Source organism: Plecotus auritus (genome assembly GCF_963455305.1).
Source record: "Plecotus auritus genome assembly, chromosome: 10".
In the NCBI taxonomy this organism is placed as follows: domain Eukaryota; kingdom Metazoa; phylum Chordata; class Mammalia; order Chiroptera; family Vespertilionidae; genus Plecotus; species Plecotus auritus.
The window spans coordinates 50314625-50333804 of NC_137785.1; the positions used below are offsets into that span (position 1 = coordinate 50314625).

The 19180-nt window shown below is 41.1% G+C and overlaps 1 protein-coding gene across 1 annotated transcript; it reads left to right on the forward strand.

Annotated features, from left to right (window-relative positions):
- Positions 1 to 10030: 10030 nt before the first annotated feature.
- On the forward strand, positions 10031 to 10789 carry LOC308236018 (N-acetyltransferase 8-like; the record flags this gene model as incomplete). The annotated part of the gene is made up of 1 exon (XM_080645230.1): positions 10031 to 10789. The coding sequence occupies one exon, from the start codon at positions 10031 to 10033 to the stop codon at positions 10787 to 10789; it is 759 nt and encodes a 252-aa protein (XP_080501356.1).
- Between the last annotated feature and the right edge of the window lie 8391 nt (positions 10790 to 19180).

Here is a 19180-nt window from a genome sequence, read left to right on the forward strand (position 1 = left end):
GCAAGAGGAGAGCCTAAGAGAGCTCTGGGACAACACAAAACGAAACAATATTAGAATAATAGGGATACCAGAAGGAGAAGAAGAAAAGCAAGGAATAGAAAACCTGTTTGAAGAAATAGTGGCAGAAAACTTCCCTGATATTGGCAAGAAAAAAACTATGCAAGTCCAAGAAGTACATAGAGTCCCAAACAGGTTGAACCCCAAAAGACCAACACCAAGACACATCATAATTAAATTGGCGAACACTAACGACAAAGTAAGAATCTTAAAGGCTGCCAGAGAGAGACAGAAAGTTACCTACAAGGGCTCTCCTATTAGAATATCAACTGATTTCTCAACGGAAACACACCAGGCCAGAAGGGAATGGAATGAAATACACAAAGTGATGCAAAGCAAGGGTTTGAATCCAAGAATACTATACCCAGCAAGGCTATCATTCAAAATTGAAGGTGGAATCAGGAGCTTCACAGACAAAAAAGGGCTAAGAGAGTTTATCACTACCAAGCCAGCAATGCAAGAGATGCTAAAGGGACTGCTGTAAAAAGAAGAGAAAGGCAAAAAGAAACACAAACACTAAGGAAAAATATGACAACAAACATGTACTTGTCAATAATAACATTAAACGTAAATGGATTAAATGCACCAATCAAAAGACATAGGGTAGCTGAATGGATAAGAAAACATGACCCATATATTTGCTGTCTACAAGAGACCCACCTCAGAGCAAAGGACTCACACAGACTGAGAGTGAAGGGATGGAAAAACATTTTTCAGGCAAATGGAAATGAAAAAAAAGCTGGGGTTGCGATACTTATCTCTGATAAAATAGACCTCAAAGTAAAGGCCATAACAAGAGATAAGTTAGGCCACTACATAATACTGAAGGGAGCAATTCAACAAGAAGATATAACTCTGGTAAACATATATGCACCCAATACAGGAGCACCCAAATACATAAAAGAACTCCTAGAAGACATCAAGGGAGAGATCGACAACAATACAATCATAGTAGAAGACTTTAATACACCACTGACATCGCTGGATAAATCCTCTAGACAAAAAATCAGCAAAGAAACAGCAATTCTAAATGACGCACTAGATCAAATGGACCTAACTGACATCTTCAGAGCATTTCACCCCAAAGCCACGGAATATACGTTCTTCTCAAGTGCACATGGGACATTTTCAAAAATAGACCACATACTGGGTCACAAGCAAAGTCTCCACAAATTCAAAAAGATTAAAATCATATCAAGCATTTTCTCAGACCACAATGGCATAATATTAGAAATAAACTATAATAAAAACATTCCAAAAAATTCAAACACTTGGAAGCTGAATAGCATGCTATTAAACAATGATTGGGTGATCAACGAGATCAAAGAAGAAATTAAAAACATCCTGGAGACTAATGACAATAAAAACACAACAATGCAATTGCTTTGGGACACAATGAAAGCAGTCCTGAGAGGGAAATTTATAGCTCTACAGGCCTACCTCAAAAAACAAGAAAAAATGCTAATGAATGATCTAACTCAACAACTCAAAGAATTAGAAAGAGAGCAACAAGAAAAGCCCACATTGAGCAGAAGGAAGGACATAATAAAGATCAGAGCAGAAATGAATGACATAGAGACCAAAAAAACAATACAAAAGATCAACAAAACCAAGAGCTGGTTCTTTGAAAGGATAAACAAGATTGATGAACCTCTAGCCAGGCTCACCAAGAAGCAAAGAGAGAGAACCCAAATAAACAAAATCAGAAATGAAAGAGGAGAAATAACAACAGACCCCACCGAAATACAAAGGATTGTTAAAAAATACTATGAACAAATCTATTCCAACAAACTGGAAAACCTGGAGGAAATGGACATATTCCTAGAAAAATATAACCTTCCAAAACTCAATCAAGAAGAATCTAAGCATCTCAATAGGCCGATAACTATGGAAGAAATTGAAGCAGTCATCAAAAAGCTTCCATGAAACAAAAGCCCAGGGCCAGATGGCTTCACAGGAGAGTTTTACCAAACATTCAAGGAAGAACTAAAACCTGTCCTCCTCAGACTATTCCAGAAAATTCAAGAGGAAGGAACACTTCCAAGCTCCTTCTATGAAGCCAGCATCACCCTAATACCAAAACCAGATAAAGATAACACAATGAAAGAGGATTACAGGCCAATATCCCTCATGAATATAGATGCCAAAATCCTCAACAAAATTCTAGCAAATCGAATCCAGCAGTACATCAGAAAGATCATACACCATGACCAAGTAGGATTTATCCCGGGGATGCAAGGATGGTACAATATTCGCAAATCAATAAACGTGATACATCACATAAACAAATTGAGAGATAAAAACCACATAGTCATATCAATAGATGCAGAAAAAGCATTTGACAAAATCCAACACCCTTTCTTAATAAAAACTCTCAGCAAGGTGGGAATAGAAGGATCATACCTGAACATAATAAAAGCCATATATGACAAACCAACAGCCAACATCATACTCAATGGGCAAAAACTAAAACCATTTCCCCTAAGAACAGGAACAAGACAGGGATGCCCACTCTCACCACTCCTGTTCAATATAGTGCTGGAAGTATTAGCCATTGCGATCAGACAAGAAGAAGAAATAAAAGGCATCCAAATTGGAAAAGAATAAGTAAAACTGTCCTTATTTGCAGATGACATGATATTGTACATAGAAAACCCTAAAGACTCCATCAAAAAATTACTAGACTTAATAAATGAATTCGGCAATGTAGCAGGATACAAAATTAACGCCAAGAAATCTATGGCATTTCTATACACTAATAGTGAACTTACAGAAAGAGAGACTAAAAAAGCAATTCCATTTACCATCGCACCAAAAAAATTAAAATACCTAGGAATAAACTTAACTAAGGAGGTAAAAGACCTATACGTGGAAAACTACACGACATTGAAAAAAGAGATAGAGGAAGACATAAACAGATGGAAGAACATACCATGTTCATGGATTGGTAGAATCAACATCATCAAAATGTCCATACTACCCAAAGCAATCTATAAATTCAATGCACTTCCCATTAAAATACCAACGACATATTTCACAGACCTAGAACGAACTCTCCAAAAATTTATCTGGAATAAAAAAAGACCCTGAATAGCTGCAGCAATCCTGAGAAAGAAGAACAAAGTAGGTGGGATCTCAATACCAGATATCAAGCTGTATTACAAAGCCACTGTTCTTAAAACAGCCTGGTACTGGCACAAGAACAGACATATTGATCAATGGAATAGAATAGAGAACCCAGAAATTGACCCAAATAACTATGCTCAATTAATATTTGACAAAGGAGGCACGAACATACAATGGAGTCAAGACAGTCTCTTCAACAAATGGTATTGGGAAAATTGGACAGATACATGCAAAAAAATGAAGCTAGATCACCAACTTACACCATACACAAAAATAAACTCAAAATGGATAAAGGACTTAAACATAAGACGGGAAACCATAAAAATACTAGAGAAATCCACAGGCAGAAAAATCTCAGACATATGCCGAAGGAACTTCTTCACTGATACTGCTCCTAGGGCAATGGAAACTAAAGAGAAAATAAACAAATGGGACTACATCAAATTAAAAAGCTTTTGCACAGCAAAGGAAACCATCAATAAAACAACAAGAAAGCCCACTGCATGGGAGAACATATTTGCCAATGATATCCACGATAAGGGTTTAATCTCCAACATTTACAGGGAACTCATGCAGCTTAACAAAAAGAAGATAAACAACCCAATCAAAAAATGGGCATCTGATCTAAATAGACACTTTTCGAAAGAAGACAGAAGGAAGGCCAAGAGACATATGAAAACCTGCTCAAAGTCACTCATCATCAGAGAGATGCAAATCAAAACAACAATGCGGCACCATCTCACACCTGTCAGAATGGCTTTTATCAACAAATCAACAAATGACAAGTGCTGGCGAGGATGTGGAGAAAAAGGAACCCTCGTGCACTGCTGGTGGGAATGCAGACTGGTGCAGCCACTGTGGAGAACAGTATGGAGTTTCCTCAAAAAACTAAAAATGGAACTCCCATTTGACCCAGTGATCCCACTTCTAGGAATATATCCCAAGAAACTAGAATCACGAATCAGAAAGGATATATGCACCCCTATGTTCATAGCAGCACAATTCACCATAGCTAAGATTTGGAAACAGCCTAAATGCCCATCAGCAGATGAGTGGATTAAAAAACTGTGGTATATCTACACAATGGAATACTACGCGGCGGTAAAAAAGAAGGAGTTCCTAGCATTTGCAACAACATGGATGGATATGGAGAGTATTATGTTAAGTGAAATAAGCCAGGCAGAGAAAGATAAATATCACATGATCTCACTCATTTGTGGAATATAATGAATGGCATAGTCTGATGAACAAGAACAGATCCAGAGACTGAGAAACGTCGAACAGCAGGTCATACCTCAGGGAAGGTAGGGGATGGTGGGGATAGGGGGAGAGATCAACCAAGGGACTTGTGTGCATGCATATGAGCCTAATCAATGGACACAGACAACAAGGGGGTGGGGCATAAGTGGGGGGTGGGGGGTTATGGGGGAATGATTTGTGTTTTTGCTTCCCTGACAAAGTTTATATAAAGTTACAAAAAGAAATTGTCAGCCAGTTTGAAATTGAATTGCCATGGCCTAGAGCAAAGAATATCCTTACATGATATTATTCTACAATGTCATTATAATTTTAGATATCTTACAACAGCATACTGTACAATTATCCCAAACAAACTTACAAACTAATTCTTGGAATGTTTGGCAGCAATTTAAAAAAAAAAAAAAGGATTTAATCCCTTTCAGAAGGAATTAAGGCGTTGGGAAGGCACTTGAGCATTCTATACTGGCCCCTCTTGCCTTTTGTGCCAAGAGGGACCCTCTTCTCACAATCCAATTGCCCACAGCTGTTGCCTGAGCTTTCTGTTCATGCTGAGCATGAAGCCTCGTGGTGGCTGGTACCATGGATCTGTCTCTCGCCTAATTGTGTGAGCTGGGCCCTCCCTGGAGAAGAAACCTGAGTTCCCCAAAATATGTGATCAGTACTGGGGCCCCGCCAGCAGGCCAGGGGATCCCAAGGCAGGTGCTGGGCGTGGAGGCCACGGGGGCATAGGCTACCAAGGAGACAGAACTGAACCTCACATCACCCTGCTTGGCCCCGGAGGATGACTGGTTAGCCAGAGGCGGGTAAGATTCCTCAGGGAAGGAACAACCTAAGACAGGCACAGTCGCAGAGGGGCCATCAGGAGAGAACTTGGGGATCATCAGAGGTGGGGCACAGACCCCCACCCTCCCAACCTTGCAGGGGCCTGAACCCTCGCCCCGTCTGAGGGAGGTCTCCTGCCCCCATGGCTGCTTTGCTTCCCACGCCCAGCTCAGATCGGGACACAGGTGACAGTGACTTGGCCCAGCTCAGATTGGGACCCAGGTAACAGACAGAGACTTGGCCGACAGCAGCTGCCCTATATCTAAATCCAGCCTAGCACCAGGAATGCTCAGGGCCTACTCAAGAATGCAAATAATCCTTTCCACTAATATTTACAGGGTAAACTAAGATTGTTGGTAGAGTATTAAATTTGACAGTAAAATAATAATCAAGTTTTCAGATTAATTTAAATAGGCTAATTCAAATAAGTGAATATTCAAGAAAATTTAATTGTACTGGACAAAAAGCTGTTCCTAAAGTGTTAACTAAAATTTCTATTGGTAGTTCATCTCATGGTAAAATTCCTGAACATGCAATGAAACTAAAGCAGTCATATTTTTGTGCAAAAAGTTAAAATTTAAAGTTATCAAGACTGCATTATAAAATTTACAAAAGCTTCCATTAATCAAAAAAGGGGGGATAGTAGGGTAATATCATGTAAGGAAAAATATCCTATAAGTAAATTACATCTAGAAAATTTTTACTTTACAAAATTAATTTCTATTTGTAATGCTAACAGCAAAACGCACATGGTGTCTAAATAAGACAAAGGAAAATCGTTTGGGCAAAAATAAAAAGGATCCCAAATCAATTATATAGAACAGATTCCTTTATTAACTTTTGGTCGAGAATATGTTTGTATATTTTCAGAAAACAACTCCAAGACCATGTGGATTCCTGCAACAGAGAGGAATTGACAGGTCTGCTCCAACCATGAAGACAAGAGGAGAAACAGTCCAGAGATGGAAGACGCTGACGACGCCTTGCCACGCTAGCAGTCAGAAGCTGTGCGACACAGCACTTGCCTAGGACCAAACCAGAGAGGGTTGGACCTGCATTGCCACCATGTGCCCACCATCCAGATATCACTGCTGACATGTGCACATAATGAACTGTTTGACATTGAAACGGGGAATCAGAACTGTTGGACATTGAAATTGGGACTCAAACATTTTTTGTTATTATATGTCTATTTCTAGTCTGCAGAGGCAAGATTTTTTAAAGGAAAGAAAAGGGGGAAAAATAGATACAGAAGCAAAGAAGCATTGAACAGACTGTCAAACTACAGTGGGAAGGCAGAGGAGGTTTTTTGGGGGAGGGGGGCTGTAAGAGATCAACCGAAGGACTTGTATGCATGCATATAAGCATAACCAATGGATAAAAGACACTGGGGGGGTGGGGCAGGTAAAGGCATGTACTGTGGGGAAGGGGAGGGTGGGGGGAGGTCAATGGGGGAAAAAAAGAGACATATGTACTACGATTTCTAATACTTCAAACAATTTAAAAAAATGTAAAAAAAAATGTAGAGGACATTAAGAAGTTACAAGAAATTTTTTAGGCAATTACAGTAAGAGAAAAATTCTTCAAAAGTATTTTTGCAAAAAAAAAAAAAAAAATCAAAGAATAGCCTACCTGATTTGGCTCTGCAGACTGGAGGGTCCTAGGTTCGATTCCAGTCAAGAGCACATGCCTGGTTTGTGGGCTTGATCCCCCGAACCTGGTTTGGGCATGTGCGGGGAAACAACCAATCAATGCGTCTCTCTCACATCAATGTTTTCTTCTTCTCTCACCTCTGTTCCTTCCACTCTCTTTAAAAATCAATGGAAAAATATCCTCAGGTAAGGATTAACAACAAAAAAAAATATATTGAAAGATAATTAATAAAACAAAAATATTATTTTGTAAAACTTATAAAAACCCAATTTATAAATGTAACATTTATAAAGTTTTATTTGACATTATTAAATAGGGTGCAAGTAGATTTTAAAATTAAAACTTTATTAAATAATAAGTTAAGTTGATAGAAATACATTTCTTAGGGAATATAATGTTTCTATATATTTTGACAGATGAACAAATTGTAAGAGTGATACAATTACAAATATATAAACAAATAGAATCAAATAAATTTTTATCCTATAGATACAGTTTTATATATAATTTTTCCCAAATGTGCTTTTGATATTTAATAATAGAGCTTTGAGATTCAGAGTTTTTACATTGGGAACTAAATATTTTCAGCAAAAGTAAAAAGAAGATATAGCAGACATATGCAGTAATGTAGGAAGAAGCTATTTCCAACCTAAATGCCCACGACTCTCGCTTACTGCAGCGGCTCCTACTCCTCCTTCTCTCCTGCTCTGCTCTCACTCCTCTGCGCCTGCGACAGCTGCCCTCTCAGATAGCCATGGAAGGAGAGATGGCTGCACTCCTCACCCACCATGGCTTTGGCCTCTGCAAAGCTGGCTTTGCTGGGGTTGATGCCCTGGGTCATGATCCCTCACACTCTCAAGTGCCCCTGACACCAGGGCGTCAAGGGTTGGGCATGGGGCAGAAGGACAGCTACATGGGCAACAAGGCCCAGAGCAAAGGCAGCATCCTGACCCTGAAACACCTCATGGAGCACAGCATCATCGCCAACGGGGATAAAATAGAGAGGATCTGGCACCACACCCTCTGGCAAGTGTCCCCCAAGAAGTACGCGGTGCTGCTGATCGAGCCCCTCCTGAATCCCAAGGCCACCCATGAAAAGATGACTCAGATTATGTTCGAGACCTTCAACATCTGGGCCATGTACGCGGCCAGCCTGGCTGTGCTGTTCCTGTGCGCCTCTGGCCACACAACTGGTATTGTTATGGACTTTGGGGATGGGGTCACCCACATTGTGCCCATCTACGAGGGCTACACCCTGCCCCACACCAACCTGTGTCTGGACCTGGCTGGCCGGAACCTGACCCACTACTTCAGGAAGATACCCAGGAGTGTGGCTGCAGCTTCACCACCACCGTGAGCAGGAAATCGTGTGTGACATCAAGGAGAAGCTCTGCTATGTTGCCCTGGACTTCCAGCAGGCCATGGCCACCACCAGAGTGCAAGTCTGGATCTGGATTGGTGGTTCCTTTCTGGCCTTGTTGTCCACCTTCAGCAGATGTGTATCAGCAAGCAGGAGCATGACCAGTCAGGCCCCTCCATCATCCTCCACAAATGCTTTTAAACGTGCTGCCGGCAGACCAGTAGCATTTGTTGCGTGAGCTGATCAAGTCTGAGTCTGATGTATACACCTGGCAAATGTGTGTACCACATGCTGGCCTGGTGAAACTGGGATAAAACTTCAAAAATAAATTGTCCTGGAAGCTTGTATCTGATCTCAGCATTGGATGGTAGACCTGGCTGCTGACTGTGACCTTGTATTCAAGTTAACTGTTCCTCTGGTACATGTTTAATGTCCTGTACATATCTTTGATTTAAACCCTGTACATGGAGTCAGTCACTTGGTGGCTGAAATGAGACCATGTTTCTGCATGAGAAATCCAGTGGCTTGATGAGAATTGGCAAGACTGCACAATCCCAATGTGTGCAGGGTATTAACATGTGGGAACTGCCTATTCCGGGATTTCTCCAGGTGCTGGCACAAGTCTTGAATCAATTGTCATTTCTGTCCTGCTATCTGATGGGATTGGGGCCAGTCTGAGAAAGGCAAATACTATTTGATCTCACTTATATGTGGAACTGAAGAAATAAAATTAACTGACAATGAAACAGAACCAGAGGCATGGATACATGTAATACCTGACAGCTGTTGGAGGGGAGGGGGATTGGGGGACTGGATGAAAGAAGGTGAAGGTAAGGGAGGTGATGATATGTGGAGATGGGCAACATGGGATCAACGGGGATAGAAAGAGACTTTGCTTGGGGTGATTGGCACCTGATAGGGTGCAGATGATGTTTGGCTGAGTTGTACAATTGAAACCTGTATGGTTTTTGTGATCCAATATCACACCAGGACATCCAATAAAAACAAACAAACAAAACAAATGTCCAAGAACCAGCCAATGAGGTTGCCTCCAAGGCCTGGTCTCCCGAGGTCAAGCTGGTCCTGCACAGTCTTCCTGAAGGTGGATCAGAGGCTGAGAGAAGCAGCCAGGCTGAGGCCATCCTGGACATTTAGGCTTTTGTGGTGACAGGTAAGTGGACATGGGTGTAAGGACAGGGCTCTGAGTGTAGCCTGGAGCCCCCGGTCCTCCTGTGGCACTCAAGGCAGGGCCAGTGTTGATGTTTGCTCATATGCCACCTCAGGATCCTAGACATTTACAATCAAGGGGGAAGGAGCCTTTGCTGAAAGCTGTGCTTGGGACATAGGATCCCTGCAATGTATGTGCCCTGGCAGAGGGAATAAATGGTAGGGGACACATGCTCTGCTGCACCGGTGTCATATGGAGCTGAAAAGAGAGCCAGGAAAAGAAGGAAAGAGGGTAGAGGGGAGGGTACTTTATATACCAGAGCTTTGTATATGTTGTTTTGACAGATTCTCAAACCAACCTGAGGCAGGTTTTTATTTTACTCTGTGGTACAGATGAAGAAACGGGGGCTCAGAGAGGTTAGGTGACATGCCCAAGGTCGCACCGCTAGAAAGGAATGGAGCCAGGATCGAATGCAGTTTTTCTGATCCTACACCTTCTCCCAGGGGCTGTGACCTACTTCCTTGGGCAGCAGCAGAAAGACGAGCCCTTGAGCAGGGTCTCTCTTGTTCCTGGAGGTGGGAAAGATGAGGGTTTTCACATGGCTTCCTCTCTCTTCCCCAGGGCTCTCTCTGGTGGACTTTGAGACTCAGACACACAGGTCCTCCATGGCTCCTTACCACATCCGCAAATACCAGGAGAGCGACCGCACCTGGGTCCTGGGCTTGCTTTCCCAGGGCATGGCTGAGCATGCTCCCCACACCTTCCGCCACCTCCTTAAGCTGCGGAGAACACTTGCGCTCTTGCTTGGGGGGCCCCTTGCCCTGTTTCTGGTCTCTGGTTCCTGGCTCCTGGTTCTCGTGGCCAGCCTCACCCTGCTCATCGCCGTGAGGCTCCTTGCCCAATACCCCTGGAGCCAGTTTGTGGCCAACAGTTTGTACACAGACATGCGTGACATCAGCAAATCCTACTTCAGTGAGCCGGGCGCCTGCTTCTGGGTGGCTGAGTGTGAGGGGCAGGTGGTGGGCATGGTGGGAGCTCTGCCCGCCGAGGAGCCCACCCTGCAGAAGGAGCAGTTGCAGATGCTCCACTTAAACGTGGCCTTGGAGCACCGGCGCCGGGGGATAGCGAAGGCCCTGGTCAGGACTGTCCTCCAGTTTGCAGCACACCAGGGCTACAGAGAAGTTGTCCTCACCACCAGCATGCTGCAGTACGCCGCCCTGGCCCTCTACCAGCGCCTCGGCTTCCAGATCACCCGCCAATACTTCTTCAGCAAGAGCTGGGTGCTGATCGCTGTCCCTCAATTTCAATTAACCTACTCAAGCAGTGGTTCTCAACCTTTCTAATGCCGCGACCCTTTAATACACTTCCTCATGTTGTGGTGTTGCTACTGTTAATGAATCGTAATGTAAATATCTGTGTTTTCCGATGGTCTTAGGCGACCCTGCTAGCGGTTCTCAGCCTGTGGGTTGTGACAGTGTAGAGCCTAAGACCATCGGAAAACACAGATATTTACATTAGGATTCATAACAGTAGCAAAATTATAGTTATGAAGTAGCAACGAAAATAATTTTATGGTTGGGGGTCACCACAACATGAGGAACTGTATTAAAGGGTCGCAGCTTTAGAAAGGTTGAGAACCACTGGCTGCCCTCTGCTCAGGGCTGTCGGGCACCAGGGCAGAGAAGGGGCCTGTGATCTGTTTCCTGATTGGTCAGGACAGCCTTGCAGCAGTAACAAGCGAACCCTGAGATCTCGCTATGACGGCACAGTAACAGAGTTTGTTTGTTAGCATGGAAACCCCATGGGGATGGCGATGGCTCTGCCCCTTTCAGTCTTTTTGTTGTCACTGTGGCATTTATTTAGTGATACAAGAGTGTTGCATAAAATCAATTACTTAGCTAGTGAAAAAAAACAACAACAACTACATTGATTAAATTGTGAATTGTTTATGTTTATGCTAGGGAAAAACACACAGGTCATTCTGAACAGAAGAAAACTCTTGAATCGGTCATATTTTTCATTATTCATATAGGAACATGTCCTGCATTTTTAAAATAGTGAGACATTTGCTTAAATTTTTAACCATAATCTAATATGGGATAATTGAGGATAAAATTATAATGAAGGCAATCTAAAAGTAGCTGAGGTTATAAATACCATCAGCCCCTGATATAAATGGATCGCCTGTTCAATTTTGTCCTTGACAGAAAGAAAAGAAAAGGAAGCTTATTGTTTTCATTGCTTGACTGAGGGAGATGTTGGAATGGGGTTGCTCTTTTGTTCTATACAAGTGAATAGAAATTAATATCCCTCTTATGGTCTCTAGGCATTATAAGAAGGTGTAGACTGCTCGATAAGCAAATGTATGCTTCTAAATTTAATTAATGATTAATAATCTAAAAAATCTAAGGTGAGAATCTTTTAAAATGTTAGATTTATAAGTTTAAGAGAATTTTAGAAAAACACCTCATATGCAATTTGCACTCAACGTCAATCCTAATCACTAACGTATTTAATAATGTTATTACCATGGATTTTGACAAGTTTTATACAAGGTTATATACCAGATCAAACTCTGAGGAACCAAGGTAAAGCTAACTTATTCAGGGAAATGTTGTGATGTATCTAATCCCCTTCCTCCATAGGCAGAAATCTTTTTGCCGATTACAAATGGTCTATGTTTAACTTCTAAGGATGAACACCTAAAATCGCTAGCATTTTAAAAAGGCATATACCACCACCCCTTTGTTATTAAGAGAGATTGTATGTCCTTGTCACTTGTGTGATCAATGCTGTTCATAATGTTGATGAGAGATTATCTTCTTCCCGCAAATGTTTTCCAGGGCTTACCAGGTACTATCCATTACCTGGTTATGTATTCCACCAGTCTTTTGGGAGTAAAAGTGCAGGGAAGAAACCCACATGTAACTGCTCAGACAAAGCAAGGAGGCTCATGTACTGAGCAGCATGAGGGGCAGAGAGGTGCCTGGAGGAGCGGTATTAGATATGCAGGTAGTAATGGGTCCTGATTTAGCAGATCTTGTTGACATAAAGTTGGTTTGTAACAGCTGGACTGCAAGGTTCTCTCTCAAATTTGTAATCTTATCACAGATTCGTATCCTTTGCATTGTTCCTTGGCCACAGACTTCCTTTCTAACATGAACTACTTTGTTTTACAAAGTAGGCACCCTCTGAGTGGGCAACCTCAAGTATGTATATTTGCACACACCTATTTTCAGAATCAGAAAACACAGGGCCTTCTGATTATGATGGATTCAAGTCATCCTGTATCAATACTTCTAATCATTGAGAGGGCTGTTGTTTTTTGCAGTCTGCTTTTTTTTTTTTCCTCTCCATTTCTCAGCTATTACTCTCACTGGCCTCCGTAAACATTTATTTGGTTTTCCATGTATGTTACAATTTTGAATTAAAGAATATACTAATGAAAATCCCATATTGTGCATTTCATTGTTCTGATGAACTTTTGCCAATGTTGTGAAGGGCATGTTTCACATATATTTAAGTGCTTGAATGTGTAGCTCATAATATATAGTAAGAAAAAAAAAAGTACATTCATATAATACCACCTCTACAGGTACAGGAGGGAAGGATGCTATGGAAACTGGTAGACATTTAAATGGTGGTGGCGGTCATAGCAGCTCACATTATTTCAGAGGTTATTTTGTGTCAGATTCTGTGGCGAGCACTTACAAAATAGCCCTTTAAGGTTACTGATCTTTTTAATCATCCTTTTACAAAATGAGGACAAGAAGGCAGAGACCAAGTACACTTTCTAAGGCGCTAAAAAATTCAAGCTTGCAATGATCTTGGATCTGTTTGCCTCTGAGGCCTGATGTTCTAATCACCCTTCCACCCCGGCAATACCAGTTTTGCCCAATATTTCCTTATGATGTAAAATGGATGAGGAAAGAGAAGTCCAAATATAATAGATGTCTCTGACCAGGCACCTAGGCTGCCCGCTCATGTACATCTTGGTGACTGGCCATAACCAAATTGAAGATGTGAGCCTACCATATACTTCCTCTCCAGAAAGAAGAGCAAACCTTCTCCCAGTCATTTGTTTTGGATGCTGTCCCTTTATTTCCTTTCCTGGTTCACCAACCCCTCTTCCAGGCCACATCCTCTTATTATTTGCTTCTACATCCCACCCTCACATGCCTGGACGGGTCGTTTTGTCGCTAGGAACGCCGGATTCACACTATCCATTGAGACCCTGCAGAACTTCTCAAATAGGTGCCCTCGCTAACCTGCAAGGTCTCTCCTTTTGTCCTCTAGACAACGTCAAAAAATAAGCAGGACTGATGCCTGGATTCAGGGAACATAAAAATAGCACCAGTCTCTATTCCCTTCCTTTCATTTTGAGGAAACAAAAAGTATCTGAAATCCTTATTCCGAAACATTTAAAATAGACCTACATCCACAGCACGAATCCAGCTTGGCTTCCTATGTGAATAAATGAAAGGTATGCCACATGTCTTACAAGAAGAAAACCTGTCACTGCCGCAATCACTCTTTGAATCTATGGAGCAAATGACCTCTTTAAGCAAAGCTTCTGATTCCCCAACGTGAAGTGCTCCCTTGGGAGAGCAGTCGTCACAGTCCCCGACGTGACAAACTGACATCCCCACAGATCTGCCCATGTGGGAGGGTGACAAGTGGTTTAATTACCGAATAGGCTCTCCTTCCCTAAGGTGTCTTTGGGAGATCGTATGAAACAAGTCTCTTCTCATTTATTCCCGGAAGTGTCAGCGCTGTACACCTTCTCATTATTTTCACACAGAAGTCGAGATGGATCCTTTTCCAAATGTATTTATTTGGGTAAGATCCTGGCAGCTTTGTCTTTCTTTCTTTTAAAAAAAACAACAATACAACTCTGTTCTAGTTTCCTTTGGGGGAAAACACATGCCAATCATTTTAGAGCCAAGTTCACCTGCGTGTGAGCAGAAAGTGCGGTTATTCTTCCTAATTTAATACCTGTTTTCCTTCAGTACTTCCCGGTGCTCTAGGCCAGTGGTTGGCAAACTGCGGCTCGCGAGCCACATGTGGCTCTTTGGCCCCTTGAGTGTGGCTCTTCCACAAAATACCACAGCCTGGGCGAGTCTATTTTGAAGAAGTGGCGTTAGAAGAAGTTTAATTTTAAAAAATTTGGCTCTCAAAAGAAATTTCAATTGTACTGTTGATATTTGGCTCTGTTGACTAATGAGTTTGCCAACCACTGCAGTAGGCGACTCTTTGGTCTCTCTTTTTCCCTCCCCTCCTCTGTGGGCTTTCTCTCTCACTCCTTCCCTCTTTCATTCTTTTCTTTCTTTCTCCATTCAACAAATTTATTATATGTATATGCTAATCCCAAAGCTGGAGAGTATATTAGATATACTAATCATAGCCCATGTCAAAGGCAGTTTCTGCCTAGCCAACTTGGCTCAGGGGTGGAGCACTGATTGACCTACGAACCAGGAGGTCACAGTTCAATTCCCTGTAAGGGCACATGCTTGGGTTGTGGTCTGGATCCCCAGGAGGGGGAGTGCAGGAGGCAGCCGATCAATGATTCTTTCTCATCATTGATGTTTGCATCTTTCCCTCTTCCTTCCTCTCTGAAATCAGTTCAAATATATTTTAAAATAAAATAAAAGGCATATTCCATGCATTTTACATTATATTATATTTAACTTACACAACAACTGTATGCGGTCAGTACTATTTATTCCCATGTAAAGATAAGGAAATAGAAACATTTAGACATTGAATAAGTTGTCTGTGTTCACATGGCCGAGAAGAAACAGAATGAGGACATGAACCCCGGATGTTTGATTACAGAACCTGGAGCCATAGACACCATACTATTTGGTTAGTACAGATAGATGCTCCTTGATTTTCAATGGGGTTACATCCCGGTAAATACTGCATGTCAAAAATGTATGTATATAATACACCTCACCTACCAAACATCATTGCTTAGCCTAGCCTTGCCTCCCTCGATGTGCTCATAACTCTTCCATTAATTAGCCTGCCACTGGGCAAACTCATTTCATGCAAAGGCTATATTGTAATAAAGTGCTGAAAAGCTCATGTAATTTATTGAAAACAGTATCCAAAGAATGTTGGCAACACGGCACCCCGTGGGGTACCAGTTGTTTACCCTCATGATCGCTGATGCCTGGGAGCTGTGCTCACTGCCACTGCCCGCAGCCAGAGCGTCTCCCACCACATACATTAGTGGGAAAGATCAACAGTCAACATACGAAGGAGGATTTCTACTGGACACGTGTCACTTTTGCACCATCATAAAGTTGGAAAATTTTAAGTTGAACCATCGTACGTTGGATACTATCGGTATGTATTAATATCTAAGGAAAAAGAAAAAAAAAACTGGCTTGTTACTTTGAGAATTCTCTTCAATAACTCTCATGACTGGGTTTATCAGGATACTCAGTTAAATCTGAATTTCAGATAACTATAAGTGTCCTCAATATTGCATAGGACATATTTATATTAAAATTGTTTTCAATATTTATATGAAATTCAAGTTTAACAGTGTGTCCTATTTTATTTTATTTTTTGGTAAAATCTAACAGTCCTACTCATGATAGTTAGGAGAGATGATTATTATTTTTATGTTGCATATATTTTATGTTATTTGTTATTTGTATTACATACATTACATCAAAAGAGTGAGGCTCAGCATTCACATGGCCTCATACCTAGCCAGTGAAAGAGTAAAATTCTTATCTATGACTGCAACACACTGTGCCATTGTAATAAATCCAGCTTTGCAGAGACATAATTTAATAGTTCCACCCACAGACACAGACTGGCATTTCATATACAAAACTGATGACATTACATGGGTAAGATGGTTGTGAAAATGATCACTGCCATTTTCCAAAACATCTCCAAAGGGCTATCAAAAAACGTTAGCAATTCCCCACCTCATAGGGGAGTGAGAGAAAATACTTTATAGGTACTGGAGTTTATTATTCAAAATACTGAAATAAGAAAAAAAATCCAGCGTGTGCTTTGTAGAGGTTGGGATGTGTAGCGTCAGGAAAGAAATAAACACACAGTTCCTTCCTTCTTTCCCTCCTTCCTTCCTTCCTTCCTTCCCAGTCCCTTAAGATCAAACTCAATGAGAGGAACCACTCCCTATGCTGCAGTCTGTTCACTAACTCTATGAGAATCTCCTGAATTATGTAATCACTTATATTTTTTCAATAAAACCCTATTCCTTTTTCACACTCCTTTCCATCAATATATTCACAAATCCAGAAAATAAACATAAAGCCTTTTTAAACATTATTTGCCCTATTATTAGGACTGGAAAATATGGTTCTTAAGGAAGTTCAATATCCAGGTCCTTGGAAAACAATGCCATCTTTTTTGGAAGTAGACTACAAGACTAAGATTTATTTTTTTGGTGCTACTAATGTCACCTCTGGTAAGAAGAGATCAGGACATGGGATGGCTACACTTGAACTAATCTGAGTAAACTAAAATGTCTTTAGACTGTATATCACTAAGCTTACTTTCTAGTGGGGGAAAAAAGACAATTGCCAAATAATAGTAGACATTAACAAGAAGTTTCTGATAATGGTGAGAACTTTGAAGAAATACAACGGACAGATTAGCAATTCTCTTTTTTGGACCTCCAAATTATAGAATAGGAATAGTATATAAGAGCCCCTTAGGAACAGAATAAATGAATTAACAGATGAATGAATGATGTTAGAGAGTTTTGAGTGCCATGAGCCATGGAAAACCGTTGACCTTTTGAGTATTTCAATTGAGAAAAAACTTTTCATTTATTTAAAATTAAATTCTGTAAAATGTAATGTAAAATAGCTGCATATAAATAATGGCTGCTTTATTGGACAGCATAGCTTTAGACTCCAGAAAGTTTTCCAACTCACCCTACACTCCACACCCCAACCCCCCCACAAAAAAAGAAAATAGCCTTCTTCTTGTATAAAACCCCATTCCCTAATTCCCCATCATTCATATAACTGATTCTTCCATTCATAAGTGGTCCTTAGTGCATAATCCTCATCCTAAGGCCTTTCCTGATCATGAGACTTTTGAGAAACTTTAATGATATAGCTCAGGGGTACTCCCCAGTATCCATCCCCACCCAACACCATTTGAATTCTCCTCTATGCTGTAGTTGCCTTCATTTGTCGTTCTCTCTAGACCAAAATTATATGAGTAGAGTGATTGAACATTGCTACTGTCCAACAAGTGTCTACTATGTAGGATGAAGTAGTTGCTCAGTATATGTGAAATGGGCGACTAAATGAAAGAAGAGGGTGAGCAGCACATCAGCCCACTGTGCGTCCCATCTATGTCTTCTTCCTCATGATCGGCACCTGGGATTCTGCCTAATCCATAAGACATCCTACTCATTGACTCCACTTTCTTCAAGATTACCCAGCTCTTGCTCCATAGCCCTGTCCTTTTTATGATGAAGAGCTCTATGTTTCCTTAGAAAGGAGACCTTTCCTGTGAAGACATCTATTTGTTTAAACAATGCCATCCCAAACCTAATACATCCCAGACATTATTCTCTATGCTAAGAATTTATACTTAATGAGAGAGATAAGATTCTAGCTCGTACTAAGCTTACTTTCTAGTGGGGAAGAAAGACAATTGCCAAATAATTGTAGACATTAACAAGAAGTTTCTGATAATGGTGAGTACTTTGAAGAAACAAAATTGGACTAGGTGAGAAGTAAGGGGAAGAACATATCACCAAGTATGTAGAGGGCTCTAAGAACATTGCAACCGTGGGAAACAAATGGGATTCTCATCGGTTATGTGTCAAAGCCCAGGTGGTTCTCACCAGTAAAGCCTCTGCCCTTGTATTATTTTTTTTAATTGATTTCAGAGAGAAAGGGAGAGGGACAGAGAGAGAAAATCAATGAGAGAGAATCATTGATCGGCTGTCTCCTTCACGCCTCCTACCAGGGATCAAGTCCACAACCCAAGCATGTGCCCTGACCAGGAATGGAACTGTGACCTCCTGGTTCATAGGTCCATGCTCACATAGGCCAACTGTCTTATCTTTTTAAACCTTGCTGTATCTCCCATAAATATTACATGATCCAGATTCCTTCTGATGCCATTTGTGTCCCTACTGTGCTTCCCCCAGGTCCTTTTGGCATTTTGCTCATAATGATTTTTAAAAATTCTTTGTGACTCTTGTTATAATACAGTGTCCTTGACTTCTCATACCCTTGGAGCCACCATTCTCTGAATAAGAAGGCTTTGTGGGTGTGTTTTTTCCCAGGCTTAAGTTGCTTGATTTTGACTTTCCAACTGATGCCAGTAAAACTGAGGAGTATATGTTCCTTCATAAGCATCCTATACAGCCCTCAAATCAGGGGAAACCACTGCACTGAGAACCCTCCTCCCTTGGAGTTTGCTGCCAAGGGTCCACAAATCTTACTGCAAGCAGATTTAGTTCTCTCAGTCTTTTCCAGTCCACCCTATTATTTCAGCCTTTTATTTTTTTTTCCTCAACAGCTGCAGTTAGTCTTATGACTATGTTTCTTTCATTAAAAGCCTGTACTTAAACAAAACCTAAGGGGTTTTTTTGTGTGTGTTTCTTTTTGGTAATTAGTATGTTGCATACAATTTGGAGGAATGCTGTGGTTAAGGCATGTGTCTTTTATAAAAGAAAATGTTTAATGGTAAACTGCTTATTTTGCTACTTTCTTTTAAAA